This window comes from Heterodontus francisci, chromosome 32 (assembly GCF_036365525.1).
Source record: "Heterodontus francisci isolate sHetFra1 chromosome 32, sHetFra1.hap1, whole genome shotgun sequence".
Classification (NCBI taxonomy): Eukaryota; Metazoa; Chordata; class Chondrichthyes; order Heterodontiformes; family Heterodontidae; genus Heterodontus; species Heterodontus francisci.
This window is the reverse complement of record NC_090402.1, coordinates 13,526,428-13,543,851: the sequence shown is the minus strand read 5'-3', so window position 1 is coordinate 13,543,851 and position 17,424 is coordinate 13,526,428. Positions and strand designations below refer to the sequence as shown.

General features: G+C 41.7%; 1 protein-coding gene across 6 annotated transcripts in view; it reads right to left on the bottom strand.

Moving 5' to 3' along the window:
- Positions 1-17,424, bottom strand: part of fubp3 (far upstream element (FUSE) binding protein 3) — a 134,545-nt gene that overhangs the window by 48,612 nt on the left and 68,509 nt on the right. For 4 of the 6 annotated variants that reach the window (XM_068012272.1, XM_068012271.1, XM_068012273.1 and 1 more), the window contains 4 exons: positions 7,239-7,402; positions 6,168-6,241; positions 5,011-5,090; positions 1,531-1,647 (listed from right to left, as the gene is read on the bottom strand). In XM_068012272.1, coding sequence (XP_067868373.1) covers positions 1,531-1,647; positions 5,011-5,090; positions 6,168-6,241; positions 7,239-7,402 — 435 coding nt within the window. The remainder of the gene's footprint in view (positions 1-1,530; positions 1,648-5,010; positions 5,091-6,167; positions 6,242-7,238; positions 7,403-17,424) is intronic. The other 2 variants (XM_068012275.1, XM_068012276.1) reach the window with 1 other exon arrangement.

Genomic DNA, 17,424 nt, shown 5'->3' with positions numbered 1-17,424 from the left:
AACCTTTGTAGTACAGTTCAATTAATACCAGTTCGCAATTGAACCCATGTAGCCAACATTGCACTAAGTGCTTTCTGAAGTCCCACAGCCTGTACTCTTCTGCAGTTCTATGTGGTGACAGCTGATTTAACACATGCTTAAACTCGACTGTGTAGCTTGGAGTCCATGCCATTTGTCAGCCCAGAATCACAAAATCTAATTGGTTAAGTGTAGTTTGTGCATCATTTTTAAGCCATCTAATCACGTTTGTTCTCAATAGGTTACAAATTACAACTGGGATAAACCACCTTGGCCAAAAAATGAATTTTGAACCAAGGAAAGGGAATGTGGTTTAATTAAAAGAAAATAAAACAATGCATTCCATTTGGGATTCCTCTCAAATGAAGGATAGTTTCATTGATGGTCTATCCTATCTGATTAACAAGCAACTATCACAGATCACAGTTAAAGCAGCTCACTACTATACACAAGTTCTGAGGAAAAAGACTGGTAGAAGAGATCATTTATACAACAACCCACAACTGTAATCCTTTCAAAAATCAACTAGCGATTCAAAAACAAATTTGTCAATAACTTCAATTGTTCTTCACACAATACCCTAAAATAGCCACCCTATAATACACCAGTGCCCCCACCCCCACCCCACCCCCCCAAGAGATGGATTCTCATCTGCAATATTTTTCAAATGCTTCTATTTACCTACACAGTAGCATAGCATGCAAGCACATAGTACAACAGCTAATGATTGAAAATAGACATTGTAGGAGTTCAAATGTTGCAATAAGGAATATTTGGTGATGGGCCATTTTTTGTGTCTAGCCTCAGTATTATGCAATCCTGGGTCAGGTGCAGCACAGAAATTCCCTCTACCCTAACCCAATAATCTGCTTCAACTCCCAATCTCAGTAGACTATCTCCCTTACTGTAACACTGAAATGTCCAATTCCCACCCCAGGGATTCTTGGCCATTGCCACTTCAGTCAACAGTGTTGTGCTGTGGACTTGCATGCACCAAAATAAAAAAAAAAGCAGATACTGGAAATTTAACAAAAACATTGGAAATATAAGCAGTCCATGAGCATCTGTAAAGAGGATAGCAAATTGCAGGTGGTTTCCCCCCCATGAGAAATAGAAATCCGAAGTCCTTCATCAGGCTGAAAACAACAATGAGGGTGGTGGGGTGGGTAAGGGGGGAAAGAGAGGGGTGGGGGGGGGGGGGGGGGAAAGAGAGACAGACAAACAGACAGACATCCCCAAAGAAATTGTGTTGAGGCTACCCCAAACTCACAGCACCTTTAACAGAAAGAAAACTTTCAACCTAAATGCTTGGGCTTGATTAGGACTGAGATCTCAGATAGGAGGAGGACAGTTTTAAAAGACATGCTGTGCCCCCTACTTATTAGGGGTAGAATTGAATAGAAGAGATGTTGATTCCAGAACTGCATAGGTAATAACTGAAAAGTGCTGGGCGGCAGAAAGTGGAAGGTATTTGCCCGTATTGTTGAAAAATTTCTCTTCACAAATACACACCTGAATTTTGTTGCGAGTTCTGCCCCATTGTCGCTTGCTGTTGCTGGCTAGGCTGCTGGTAAAACTGGGAGATGTAGGCTGACCAGGCTGCTGTACCCAAATGCTGTGCAGCTTTACCTAGACACACACACAGTGTCACAGTAACTATCACTGACTAATTTTGGTAGCTTTTACTTGTGTGGTAGGAATAGTTCATTATGCAGTGACATTACTGCTCGTGATCAAGTTCTAATTTTTAAAAGTCTAATTTTGAATCACATGAACTTAACTCTACCACCCCCCAACCAAAAAAGTGCATCCAAAGGAATTAGAATCCAAGTCCTCCCTGTTAATGTCTTCTTGGTTGTTAGTGATATTGGGTTTGAGCCTCTTCCTATTGAATTCGCCTTCACAAGAAAGATCACCAGCAAGGCCAGTATTAACTGTCTCAATACATTCACCTAGTCACAAGATGCTTTAGTAAAAGCATAAAAGTGATAAAAACAGGATAAAATGATTAGTGAACCAAGTGACTGGGCTTTCAAATAGCTTTGTTGAAGTATATGCATAGCTTTTGGAAGGGGGCAGGGGAAGAAGAATTAAAATCCCACTCAAGGCAACCCACATCTGCCATGGCACACAAAAATGGCTCAGTGGCAAGAGACACTGTACAGAGTCTAACATGAAACATTGTGCAACACAACCTCCACTTAAAAAGCATCCTCAATGAGGTGGTTGTAAGTGGCTCTCTGCTTCTGCACTGGAATTAACTGGAAGACTTCATGCCAAGCACACCAGCTGAGAACAAAGTTAACAAGCTGGGGCTGACCAGTCTGCAGCAGTTCCACTACTGTATTTAACTAGGAAAGAAAAATGAACCCAGTCTGGTCAGAACAGATGCCATTGCATTCCTTTTTCCAGGAATCCATACCAAAACAAACACAAATTATTCTTGTGCAACTGTTGATTTGACATGTACAATATCCATCCACAGAATAATTTTGTCAGTACCATTTAGTCCCAGTCTTTTCATCACCCTTTACTCAACAATTTTAGCCTTGTGATTCACTACCCAGTTGCATATTCACATGCTGCACAGTTTAAAAAAAAATATATATAACACAAATAATTCAGGACAAACTATGTAACAGGGATAAAACCAAAGTTAGAACTCAAATAAAAACAGATGCAGGAAACAAGACTACCAACATTTGAAGACAAAAGTTGGGTTAGTATTATGGGCTGGAGAACACATTGTTGTAGTGATATATTTTAGCTGTTACTGGAATTCATGGAAATGTTGGTTGAAAAGCAAATTGGTGCAACAGAGTAGATAATAGAGAAACTACATATGAATTGTAATGAAATGAGATGAAACTATGGTTTAAATAATTGTAGAGGCTCAAAAAGGGAATGAGCGTTAAAATAAATTGAGATACATAAAATTGCATTAAGATACTTAATTTGCGTACAGTATACATTTTTATTAACATGTATACAGTATTAAATATCTTTTGAATGGAACACAGAAAATTCAATACAAGTGGGGGAGTTAGTGCAGGTGATGGAAGAGGGAGGAAAATATTTATGCTGCTGACTGACAGTGTCTCATCAGCTGGGAAGTTGGAGCCACAACATTTAAGTGGGAACAAAAGTTTTCAAAAGGGGATGGGCTACATTGGAATCCATTACGTTCAAAGTGGAACAGATGAAGGTAAAAACATAGGATTTGGTGGTGGAGTGGAAGGAGGAAAGAGCTCGGCTTGAGAAACTGGTGGTGGCAACTGGGCAGAAAAGCAGGATTTTGGGTTGAGCGGCAAGGAGCAGTAAAGGGTTAGAGAGAAGAACATGAAAGTTGGGGCGGTGATACGTTTCTCGGCAGTGGACATGAGCTACAAGCAAGAAAAAAATCCATTTCGGCAGCTAAGCTGAAAAGGATGAGGGAAAACAATGAGAAATTGAAAGCCTATTCAAACTACAGCAGAATCTTGTAGGTAGGTGGCCCGGCCTTTGGTGGTGGTGGTGATGATGAATACGGAGGAGGGTAAGAAAGAGAATTGTATGGGTAAACTGAACAGTGTTACTGTGAAATAAAATGAGCATGGATTATGTCTAAGACTCTCTTTTGGGCAGTTACTGAGAAAATCACTGATTAAAAGGGTTGGAATTTTTTTTGGGATCAATTTGACCAGTTCATTTGGCTACCTTTCTCACTTCCATTTATATCTGACAGAAGGTTGTACTTAAATTTGGCCGAAGGTTACGCTTAAATTAGATGGGTATTATACAGGAATTGTGATAAAAATGAATGTTATCTTTATAGCATGTATTACATTACTAACAGATCTCCCATGACAATACCCATTGTATGTCATTAGACATGCTTTTCATACAGTCACAATATTACAGCTGGTAATGCCCAAATGTTATGCCTTGGAATGAATGCAGCACAGTGTTGCTTTAAGCTCCCATTTTATTTAAGAAAGCAATGCTTCAGGTACTCGATCTTTAGAATGAATGCTTGGTCAGTTACAGGTCAGGTAAATGAAACATGATGAGCATGGAGTCTTTCAAAAGGAAGTCTGAAATTGCGATAAAACACTTCATGATAGGAGGCAAGTTAATTAGTTGTGATTATAACGAATGATGGCAACTCTCTATTTCGGAACTTAGGATGTTGGAGGTGGGTGGGCGGAGAGATTCCTCCAGAATTTTCCTAAATTAGCTGTAGATTTTTCTCTCTCAGGTGACAGTGTTGCTAAGTTGGTGAACGGTGTGTGAGGTTGCACTGCTGAAAGAATGGAGTAGGCCTGACTGCCTTTTCCTGCCCTCCTCACATGTAGAATGCTGGGTTTGTTTGATTGGCAAGTCAATTACAATCTTGAACAGTGTGGAATTGGCATGTTCTTGGAAAGAGGAACCAAAACTATATTCCTTATATATGCAAAACAATGTAAAGAGAGAACTGGGTGGAGACATTATGCAAATCACTATGATTGCAACAATAATTGCATAAAAAGTTTAAAGTCTCCACCAGCTTGGAGCTGTTCAATTGCCCAGTTTATTTCAACTAATTGTGTTACAACTGGTGTTGATGTTGAAATCAGCCAATTAGAAAATAAATATGGGTGAGTTAGAATAAATTAGGAAATAATTAGAATTAATCTGACTGTGGTTAAGACTGGCTGAGATGGATGACTGACACTGATATTAGTACCAAGTTTTGCACTTACAGAAATTGTGTAGTGCAACTTAACATATTGAAGGTGGTTAGAAAAATATTGCTTAGCCTGTTGAACTTCAATAGCTGCCAGTGCAGCATGTCCTTTTACACATTCCAAGAAGGGTGATAAAAAGCCTCTGCTGTGCAGATCTTTAATGAAGCACTGGAATAAATGGAAACCAAACATAACATAACCAATACCACAATGGGCTGGTAAAGAGCCAAAGGGCGATAAGAAAATACCGCTGCTGTTAGTTGTAAACAAACCAGACACTCACTTGGATCCTGCTGTCCTTGCTGCTGCCAAGGTTGGTATGTACTTCCCCATCCCTGTGTCATAAAGGCTTGTGGAGGACCACTATGTTTGAGATAAATGAGCACAAACAAATTTAAAATGAGCTGTAATCCCAACAGGTTATTATAATTTTTACATTGGTCCTGGTATCTAATAACCACGTGGTGACTTCTTTGAGAGTGGTTGGGGGTGAAAGAGGGGTAAACTAGAGTTTACCTTAGAATGATTGCTTGGCCAGTTACAGGTCAAGTAAATGAAACACGATGAGCATGTAGTCTTTTAAAAGGAAATCTGAAATTGCGATAAAACACTTCGTGATAGGAGGCAAGTTAATTAGCTGTGATTATAACGAATGATGGCAACTCTCTATTTTGGAACTTAGGATGTTGGAGGTGGGTGGGCGGGTACCACTCCAGAATCTCTGTTCCAAGATGACACTGCTGTGAAATTAGAAATTGAGATAACTTTCCATGGCAGACTTGGCATTGATAGGCAAACCAGGCAGGTCTGCAATGCTCTAGGGACTGCTGACAAACCATCAAGCCTGGTTCATTACAAGACTTGGAGAGGAATGGCTTGGGAGGGGTTGGAGTTGGGGAGAGAAAGAGAAGAGAAAAATGGGCATTACCAGTCAGACAAGCAGTGGTAAAGTTACTAGTCATCCGTTCTGGTACGTGGTGTTTTAGGTTGCAAAACTGTGCACATGAGGTCCCTAAGCTGTGGGTTTTGCCAACCTGTATCTATGCTCTCTGGACAAGTGGGAGGTGTTCCTAAGGACAGAGAGTGTGTGCATCCAATATCAGTAAAGGATTTCTCAGCCGCTTAATTCAGCGATTCAAAACATGGTAATGAGCTTCCACATGTATCAGACAGTCTGACCCAAAAAAGGTCAAAACTTTAAAACAGATATTAATCATACACTGTTAAAACTCCACCCCAAAGAAACTAAAAAAAGCATGGGACACATCAGATAGTGCACAAGAGTTACTGATAAGCTGGCCTGACATGTTACAGCATCCATTTCAACATTCATCAGCTCACCAAGGCATACCAACAATCGAACATGGATTCTATTGAATGACATCAAGTGAAGACAACCATCCAAGGATAAAATGCAAAAACTGCACAATTATAACTTACTTTTGATGGTGTCCAGGTGGTCCTTGACTATAAGGGCTTGTGTTAAATCCTCCAGGGCCAGCAGGTCCTGGACCCTAAAAATGCACAAACATTTAAGCTAAGAAAGAGAAAGAACTTGAATTTATATAGTACCTTTCACAACCTCAGGATGTCTCAACCACTTTTTTTAATGAATTATTTTATTACAAAATGTTCTTGCTATTGTAATGTAGGAACAGCAAACAATTTGCACATAGCAAGGTCCCACAAACAGTAATGACATCGGTTTTAGGTATAGGTTGAGGGATAAAATGTTGGCCAGAAGACCTGCCCTGCCCTTCGATCAATAGTAGCACGAGATCTTTTATGTCTGCCTGAAAGGGAAGATGCAGTCTTGATTTAATGTCTCATCCAAAAGACAACACTCACTCAATTCTGCACAGAAAAGTTAGCCGAGATTATGTGCGCAACTCTCTGGAGCGGGGTTTGAACACACTGCCTTCATCAGATGCGAGAGTGGTACCACTGAGCCAAGGCTGACAGCTAAGAGTTCAAAGTCCTTCAGATGAATTACTCCAAGCACCATCATTTTAAAATGACATTTCATAGAAGTTTTTGATTTTAATCTCCATTCACTATACAATAGAACTCTATACGATTAGCACATAACCAGAAATTTGGATAGCTCTTTCTAAGAATCAGCACAGGCATGATGGGCTAATGGCCTCCTTCTGTGCTGTATCATTGATTTCATGAATTTGAGGAGTTACTTATTCTGAAGGATAACAAGAACCTGAGAGGGGCAGAAGTAGGGAGAGAGAGAGAGAGAGAGAGAGAATATGAACACATGAAAAGAAGGGGATGGAGAAAGTGTACTGGCAGCATACTAAACACTTTCTCATGAGAGGGAAAACAAATCAACAGATGTCAATACATCCTTGTGCGTCTCCTCACAGCTGATATATAACAGCACTGACCAGGGTCTGGGCTGGGGTTTTATTTAAGATAAAGTTTCTGAACAAATAACTCATCTGTAAAGCACAGCTTGAGGTAAAAGAAATTAAAAATGTTAAAAACTGTGAAAAATCTTACCCCATTGATTTTTTCTTCTATTAACTGCCTAGCATGCTCGATCTGTTGTAAAGCTCCACGGATGATGAATATTCGGATATTAGGATCAGAATTTGGTGGTGGGTTTCTCTGTAGTTCTACATGTGCTCCTGTTTGCTGGTTAATGCTTTTGATCGTCTCTCCACCTGAAGAACAAGATTGAAATGTTAAAGTGCCCTCAGAACAGAATTATATACTTTTCTCCAGAATACAATTTATTGAATTATATATCCATTCTACAGGTTACCATCCAGTAATTCTGTAGTAATGTCAGGCATCCACAAACCAGCTGACAATGTAGGTAACTAAAGTGACTGGCTCATCTAACATGAACTTCCACTTAAACAGATGCAGATATTGAGACATCTACATTAGCAAACTGCTTTTATATCAAGATATAAAAACAGCCACTTTAGTATGATTGAGACGACAGATCATAAGCAGAGACCAAGAGGTCATCAACAAAACAATTAAACTCTCAGTCGACTGAAGAATTGATCATTGAGCTGAGTTGAACTACCGACTAAGACTGTAAGCATCTCTACCTGCAAAATTGTTACATTTTAATGTCAATTAAACCAATTAGAAAAGTTGACAGCCTTAGTTGATCCATACCTCTGATATTCTAAAAAGAGCATTTAAAAAAACTCCCAAAAGCATGAATAAACCCTAAAACTTCACAAATCTCAATGAGGCAGTAATGCTTCTACAACACGCTGTAAAACAGAGGTAACCCCAAGGTGATAGGTGGGATAGTGAGGAGAGGGCCACCTGCTTCACTAACATCTCCCAAATCAAATACAGCACAAGCCTAAGAGCAAGTTGCCTGTCATTCCACTGGGGAATGGAGAAGGGTTCAGGAATCCCAAAAAGAAAATAACATTGTACAAAGTTCCAGTGAGCATGCATTAACAAACCAAAGTTTAAGGGCCCCAACCTAATCCTAGGGACCTGATCTTCATAAAGCACCTTGTAATGCTATCATTTGAACCCTTTGTAGTTAGAACATAGAACAGTACAGCACAGTACAGGCCCTGCGGCCCACGATGTTGTGCCGAACCTTTAACCTACTCCAAGATCAAACTAACTACCTACCCTTCATTCTAATATCATCCATGTACCTATCCAAGAGTCGCTTAAATGTCCCTAATGTATCTGCTTCTACCACCACCGCTGGCAGCGCATTCCACGCACCCACCACTCTGTGTGTAAAGAACCTACCTCTGACATCTCCCCGAAACCTTCCTCCAATCACCTTAAAATTATGCCCCCTGGTGATAGCCCTTTCCGCCCTGGGAAAAAGTCTCTGGCTATCCACTCTATCTATGCCTCTCATCATCTTGTACCCCTCTATCAAGTCACCTCTCATCCTTCTTTGCTCCAATGAGAAAAGCCCTAGCTCCCTCAACCTTTCTTCGTAAGACATGCCCTTCAGTCCAGGCAGCATCCTGGTAAATCTCCTCTGCACCCTCTCTAAAGCTTCCACATCCTTCCTATAATGAGGCGACCAGAACTGAACACAATATTCCAAGTGTGGTCGAACCAGGGCCTTATAGAGCTGCAGCATAACCTCGCGGCTCTTAAACTCAATCCCCCTGTTAATGAAAGCCAACACATCATACGCCTTCTTAACAACCCTATCAACTTGGGTGGCAACTTTGAGCGATCTATTGACATGGACCCCAAGATCCCTCTGTTTCTCCACACTACCCAGAATCCTGTCTTTAAGTCTGTATTCTGCATTCAAATTCGACCTCCCAAAATGAATCACTTCACACTTTTCCAGGTTGAACTCCATCTGCCACTTCTCAGCCCAGCTCTGCATCCTGTCAATGTCCCGTTGCAACCTACAACAGCCTTCCATACTATCCACAACTCCAGCAACCTTCGTGTCATCGGCAAACGTGCTAACCCAGCCTTCCACTTCCTCATCCAAGTCATTTATAAAAATCACAAAGAGCAGAGGTCCCAGAACAGATCCCTGCGGAACACCACTGGTTACCGAGCTCCATGCTGAATACTTTCCATCTACTACCACCCTCTGTCTTCTATGGGCCAGCCAATTTTGTATCCAGACAGCCAACTTTCCCTGTATCCCATGCCTCCTCACTTTCTGAATGAGCCTACCATGGGGAACCTTATCAAACGCCTTGCTAAAATCCATATACACCACATCCACTGCTCTTCCTTCATCAGTATGTTTTGTCACATCTTCAAAGAATTCAATAAGGCTTGTGAGGCATGACCTGCCCCTTACAAAGCCATGCTGACTGTCTCTAATCAAACCATGCTTTTCCAAATAATCGTAAATCCTGTCTCTCAGAATCCTCTCCAATAATTTGCCCACTACCGACGTAAGACTGACTGGTCTATAATTCCCAGGGTTATCCCTATTCCCTTTCTTGAACAAGGGAACAACATTTGCCATCCTCCAATCATCCGGTACTACTCCATAGGACAGTGAGGACGCAAAGATCATCGCCAAAGGCGCAGCAATCTCTTCCCTCGCTTCCCGTAATATCTTTGGGTATATCCCGTCTGGCCCCGGGGACTTATCTGTCCTCATATCATTCAAAATTTCCAGCACATCCTCCCTCTTAACCTCAACCTGTTCGAGCATATCAGCCTGTTCCACGCTGTCCTCACAAACGACCAGGTCCCTCTCACTAGTGAATACTGAAGCAAAGTATTCATTTAGGACCTCCCCTACCTCCTCTGACTCCGGGCACAAGTTCCCTCCACTATCCCTGATCGGCCCTACCCTCACTCTGGCCATCCTCTTGTTCCTCACATAAGTGTAGAACGCCTTGGGATTTTTCTTAATCCTACCCGCCAAGAAGTTTTCATGTCCCCTTCTAGCTCTCCTAAGTCCATTCTTCAGTTCCTTCCTGGCTGCCTTGTAACCCTCTAGAGCCCTGACTGATCCTTGCTTCCTCAACCTTAAGTAAGCTTCCTTCTTCCTCTTGACTAGCTGTTCCACATCTCTTGTCGTCCAAGGTTCCTTCACCCTACCATCCCTTCCTTGCCTCATCGGGACAAACATAGCCAGCAGTCGCAGCAAGTGCTCCCTAAACAACCTCCACATTTCTGTCATGCATTTCCCCGAGAACATCTGTTCCCAGTTTAAGCTCCCCAGTTCCTGCCTAATAGCATTGTAATTCCCCCTCCCCCAATTAAATATTTTCCCATCCCGTCTGCTCCTGTCCCTCTCCATGACTATAGTAAAGGTCAGGGAGCTGTGATCACTATCACCAAAATGCTCTCCCACCAAGAGATCTGCCACCTGGCCTGGTTCGTTGCCAAGCACCAAATCCAACATAGCCTCCCCTCTAGTCGGTCTATCCACATATTGAGTCAGGAAACCTTCCTGGACACACCTGACAAAAACTGCTCCATCCAAACAATTTGCACTAAGGAGGTTCCAATCAATATTAGGGAAGTTGAAGTCACCCATGACAACCCTGTTACTTCTGCACCTTTCCAAAATCTGCCTCCCAATCTGTTCCTCCGTGTCTCTGTTGCTATTGGGGGGTCTATAGAAAACTCCCAACAAAGTGACTGCTCCTTTCCTGTTTCTGACTTCCACCCATAATGACACAGTAGACAAACCCTCCTCGACGACCTCCCTTTCTGCAGCTGTGATACTATCCCTGATTAGCAATGCCACTCCCCCACCTCTTTTACCTCCCTCCCTATTCCTTTTGAAACATCTAAATCCCAGAACATCCAACATCCATTCCTGCCCCTGTGATATCCACGTCTCCGTAATGGCCACAACATCATAGCTCCAAGTACTGATTCATGCTCTAAGTTCATCACCCTTATTCCTGACACTTCTTGCGTTAAAATAGACACACTTCAACCCATCATGCTGGCTGCAACTTTGTTGTGTCAATTGTCTAACCTTCCTCACAGACTCTCTGCACTCGGTATCTGCCTGTTCAACAGCTACCCCATCCACTGATCCGTAGCTCCGGTTCCCATCCCCCTGCCAAACTAGTCTAAACCCTCCCGAAGAGCTCTAGCAAACCTCCCGCCCAGGATATTGGTGCCCCTCCAGTTCAGATGCAACCCGTCCTTCTTGTACAGGTCCCACCTTCCCCAGAAGGTATCCCAATGATCTACATATCTGAATCCCTCCCTCTTACACCAGTTCTGTAGCCACGTGTTCAGCTGCACTCGCTCCCTGTTTCTAGCCTCACTAGCACGTGGCACCGGTAACAATCCTGAGACTCTGCTCGTCCTGCCTTTCAGCTTCCAACCTAACTCCCTATATTCGCTTTTCAGGTCCTCATCCCTTTTCCTAGCTATGTCATTGGTACCGATATGTACCACGGCCTCTGGCTGCTCCCCCTCCCCCTTAAGAATCCTGTAGACTCGATCTGAGACATCCCTGACCCTGGCACCCGGGAGGCAACATACCATCCGGGAGTCTCGTTCGCGACCACAGAATCTCCTGTCTGTTCCTCTAACCATTGAATCTCCTATCACTATCGCTCTCCTATTCTCCCCCATTCCCTTCTGAGCCACTGAACCAGGCTCAGTGCCAGAGACCTGGCCACTGTGGCTTTCCCCTGGTAGGTCACCCCCCGCAACCGTATCCAAAACGGTATACTTATTATTGAGGGGAACGGCCACAGGGGATCCCTGCACTGTGCGCCTATTCCCTCTCCCTCCCCTGACGGTCACCCAGCTACCTTTATCCTGTAACTTAGGTGTTACTACTTCCCTATAACTGCTCTCTATCACCCCCTCAGCATCCTGAATGATCATGTGCAAGCATCAACCATTTGACTTGCAGCATATGTACCAACTTTAGTTAGCACTTAGGCAAGTCAGAATATTTCAAATATAATGTAGATGAGAAGATTGCTTCACTTTAACCTAATGAAGATAACCATTATATTGAAACAAATACCCTTTCTTTTCAATTAATAGACATCAAAAATGCCCAAGTTCTCTAAACTGATCAAAACACAAAAGTTGGATCTGTAGGAATTTCCTTTCCAGCTACACACTTTCTATATCAGAAGACACTAATCGGTTTAAAAAAAAAAGACCATCTGCTCTTTGCTAATTGTACATCTCTCACTAAGCAGTGTTCGGATTTTTTTGGTGAATTTGGTTCTGGTGGTGGTGGGGGGTGGGGGAGTGCAGAGGGAGACAAAGAGAAAAGACTGCAATTGATGACAAAAACAATTAAAACAGCTTTTTAAACATTTGACACATGGACCATATTCTTGTTGGACAACCTAAACTGTTCACTAAAGGCACAAGTAGAAATTGAAGGCAACACACCATCACTACAAACACCTAGTGGAAAATGCCTTATGGAACAAATGTGCAAATACAATGGGAATAAAATGCAATCATATCTTTGAGAATACGTTTAAAAAAAAAGCCTCATTAACCACAAGTAATCATTAAAGAACGATGAGCGGTCAGAACAGCAAATTTATGTGACCAGAGCGAGCTATCATGTTAACAATTCCTGCGACAAAATCAGGTCAGGCCATTTGACTTATACCAACAATTGCAAGGGCCTAAGCAAAAATCTCAATGAACAATGGTGCTAACTTTATTAATGCTGTAACCTGTGGGTTTGACAACACCACTAGAAAATTCAGTTACTGCAATATATGTTGAATACTGTCAGCAGACTAGATCAAGCTGAAGGCACTTCATAATTCAAAGCATAGAACTCACACAGCAAGTTTTTTAAAAAACTCAAAAAAAGATTTAATGTGCTGCATTTAATTTGCAATTTGCACCTTACTGGTAAAAAAAATGCCTATCTGCAACTTCATATTTAGTAAAACAATATATTTTATAAATGTAATGACTGTAAAAAGCCCACTAGCAATTACTAAATTGATATTCATGTGTTAAAGAAATTCATTCACAAAGATTTCTCATGGCACAATTCTTACCCTCCCCCAAACAGTTGCTGTGGAAAGTGCCTTTTTAATTGCATCCTTTTGTAATGTTTGCAGACAGCAGGGACAGTACCTGTTAAACATATGGAAAGCCAAGGAACTTAAAAAAAACGATGCTATTCCCCGACAAAATCAATTAAAGCGTGGCCTTCCTAGATGTAGCCAATTTACGCCTGCTTTATTCACTGAACAATCTGAGCTCAAAGCCTTTTCAAACCCTCACGCTGATTAAAATCTAATGTTTATGTCCTAACATCAATTACTTGTTGAGTTGTGTGTGCTTGCTCTGACTGCTTCTCTCACTCTGTCCCCCTCCTCCAGTGTGTCCAAAGGGATGCCCTTGGTGGTTAATGCACCCACTGGGGGAGGTCACTTGCAAGACGCTTGGTGGCCAGTCGCAGACACGTTCAACAGTCAGTCTATTCTTCCGCCTGACAGGGGTGCAATGTGAAACCGACTGCAATGGTACTTGATGAAAATTGTAAAGCAATTAATCAAACCACTAAAAAGACAGCAGTGACACTGCCCAGCACTAGAGAATTATCCATCAATTTTTTTTTTATCATGGTAATATGGTGAAGAGAAGTAACGATTTATCTTCTAGCTCCTGCCTTCACCCAAAACAGAAAGCACTTGACATTTCTATTGCCTCACTGCCTTTTCAGAATTCTTTCAGCTGGTCAGAGCTACTGAAAAGGCAATGCCGGACATCAACTTTAGAGACTGGGAGATAGAGTGATCCTGAAAAGACCCATGAAACACTGGTTATGCAGTCAGATTTCAATTACACTCCTTCCAAAGAGGGACGGGGGAGGTGGGGGGGGGGGGAGCGGTTAAGAGGAGATTCACACAAGATCATGAACCGAAACCTCAACCAACAATTAATGTCACATTAGCTTCAGCATATTGTAACTCACATTAAGCTGTGGACGTGCACAATGAGGCCCTGGGTTTTCAAAGTGTGTGCTCCTTCACCCGCCCCTGTTCTCACAACCACAATATAGTCAAATGAACTGGTCTTTTTTAATGTGGATTTTGTGTGGTTGGGGGGGTAGTGGGGGGAAAGAGAAGAGAACCAATTTTGGGTGATCTGAGTCACGTTTCATCTTAAAAACAGCTCCATTCAGTCATCATTAGTTTAGTTAAAACAGGTCAAGGGTTGTGTCAGAAATTTAAGCCACTTCATTATTCTCTTCATGAAAATGTAAAGGAGTCCAACTAAGTTTACCTCTCCAAAAAACAGGCTTCAAAGATCTCAGACTTGACAAAGAGAAAATATGTCCTTCACATTTCTAAAACACTTCTTGCTATTTTTCATTTTTACCCATTTGCTGTAAATTAAAAGGCTAAGATTTAAATCACTAGTTTCACACGTTGAACATCAATAAATGCTGAACATTTTAACATATGTAGTGCATATAACACATCATTAAAGCAGCAAGAAAGGTTTGGTAAGGATAGCTTCAGACATATTGTTGAAACAGTTGAGACTTTAAACCTAGTTAATGGAAAAAAAAAACGCAAGTCGGTACTAATAAAACATGCCAGTGTAATTATTGAACGAGGGGGTCAGTTTTGGCCAGACACTTAGTTTTCTGAGCTATCCATTCATTATCATGTGTTTATGGACTTGTCCACACCCCTGAAGAGGTTTCCATTTATGAATCCATTTACTAAAACTTAAAACACTTTAAAATCTAGTACTGGCACCATTTAGTCTACTGGTAACAGCAAGCTAGAGAGGAAAATCATAATTAACCAGTATGCTTTAATAGTATCTGACATTCTTAAAGCTTTACCTCAATCTGCTCCCACCATCAGGTTCTTTACCTTAGCATTACATAGTACAAAATTCTCTCTCCTAACAACTTATATTTATATAGCGCCTTTAACACAATACACCACCCCAGGACGCTTCACAGGAGCACCATAAAACAAAATACGTCACCAAGCCATATAAGGAGATATTAAGTAAGATCGCCAAAAGCTTGGCCAAAGAGATAGGTTTGAAGGACCATCTTAAAAGGAGGAATGTGAAGGCACAGCCACCAATGGTGGAGATACTAACGTCTGGGATGCTCAAAAGGAATTAGATGAGCACAGAAATCTCAGAAGGTTGAAGGGCTGGGGTAGATTACAGAGGTAGGGAGGGGTGAGGCATGGAAGGATTTGAAAAAAAGGATGAGAATTCTAAAATCAAGACATTGCTTGACTGGGAGCCAATGTAGGTCAATGAGCACAGGGGTGATAGGTAAACAGGAACTGGGCCGAGTTTTGGATAATCCAAAGTGTACGAAGGGTAGAATGTGGGTGAAGTGCTTTGGAAGAGTCAAGTCTCGAGGTAACAAAGGCATGAAACACACATCAAACAGTAAACATCAAGTCCAGAGTGTGAAAAAAGCCATTCAGGCTATCAAGCACACTTTTTCCAGGGCCCATGTAATTTTTCTATCATAGACTGAACCCTGACAACTAAGACCACCTGCTGATCCCTACTTTAAGAAACACCAAGCTCCTATCCCAACTTCAAGGAAAAAAAAGTTATGATCTCTATAACCATTCACCTCACTCTTCAGCAATTATCAATCCAAAATTTCTTTTAAGGCGTTGGCTGACTCAGAATAAACTACCTTTGCTGGGTGTCTGTTCCACATACCCATTTTGTATTTTTGGGAGTTGCATGACTATACTTTTTAAAGCTATAAAGTGAACACGGTACAAAAATTCCATAAGTTCACAACAGCACTTTATTAAAAAAACCTAGTGACAATACTGAATATCCATATAGCAAATTGGAGTACAAGAGGTAGAATGTATAGGAAAAAGTGGATTTCTTTAGTTATACTCTGGTGGACAGCAGACTAAGAGTCAAGGCACAAAACTGGTTTGAACTGGGATTTCACTTTCACTAGACTTTTAGAAATTTATGCTTCGCCATCACAGGCAATAAACATGAAGTAAAGCAAGCTGACAGCAGCCACAGCACAGACAGCACACGTGTCACACGACTCACTTTTAGCATAATGCTGATTCAACATTCACTGCTGTCCCAACAACAACTCCAATTTTAGTGACAGCACCGCAAGAAAAAGAGGGGATGAAACATCACCTCAAGAAATACAGAAGTTGTTCAGAGGTGAATTTTACCACAACCTGATTATGCATGGGTGCCCAGTACAATTGCTGCTGACAGGACAACTCATTTGTTCCAGCCTCCTGCAGGCAGTTTTTCTCAGCCTGCTGCACAGGTCAGCATTGGTATTTCCTTTCACTAGCCTGAACCAACCTTTCTAGCCAACAAGGCCAGTCCTGTGACCAGAAAATAAAATGTGCACAAGCAATTTTTGTGGTGTTAAGTGTTATGGAAATTGACCAATTGCCCCATAATACAACCAGAATGGATTCTGCAGCATCAATCCCCTCAGATTAGACTACTGAATCACTTGAAGTGCACATAATGGCAAAGCCAATGGGAAATTACAGATTGAGACACAAAATGCAGAGATTTTTCTTCATTCTCTGAAGAATTGTAAGCTATAGTGGGTATTTCACCACCACTGCTCTAGCTGGGAGACCATTCTAGCTTGTGCTGATCTTCCTACCCAGTTCACAAGCACGCTTCCTTTTTCCAATTCACACCTGCATTCTTCCCACTCCAATTCAAGCTGATATTACCCACCCTCCTCCTCCAGTTCACAGGTCCAATTCTCAACCCCACCCCCAATTTTCTTGTCCAACATTTTCAGCTCCTATTAAAGTTACCGCTGCTGCTCTGGATGTTGCTACACACTCTGGACAGAATTCTTGATGTCTCAGTCTACCCACAATGTGCAGCTAAGTTCAATTCATGGACCTGCTTCAGGGAAGATGCCAGGAGCCCCAGAAAGGGGGAAAATTATGAAATGGAACTGGCAAATTTTCCACAGGTCAGCCAGATGTTTGCAAATTCTGTGGTAAGAATGCAGCTCTGATTTTCCAGTGCATGCGCAATGTCAAGCATACATCAATATGTGACATTTCAAAAGGAAGTTAAGCTAGTCTGTGAACAGGTGGAACTCATTTGGCCAGAAGGTTTGCTCATTAATCTGGTTTTATTAAAACATACAAGAAACTAGAGTACCAGTGACACAAGGTGGCAGATAGAAGTGCATAGTTGTGAATTCCTACACTGTTGAGCTCGCAATTTGAGCCACATTATTGCCAAAAATCAAGAAATGCAAGGTGAGGATTTC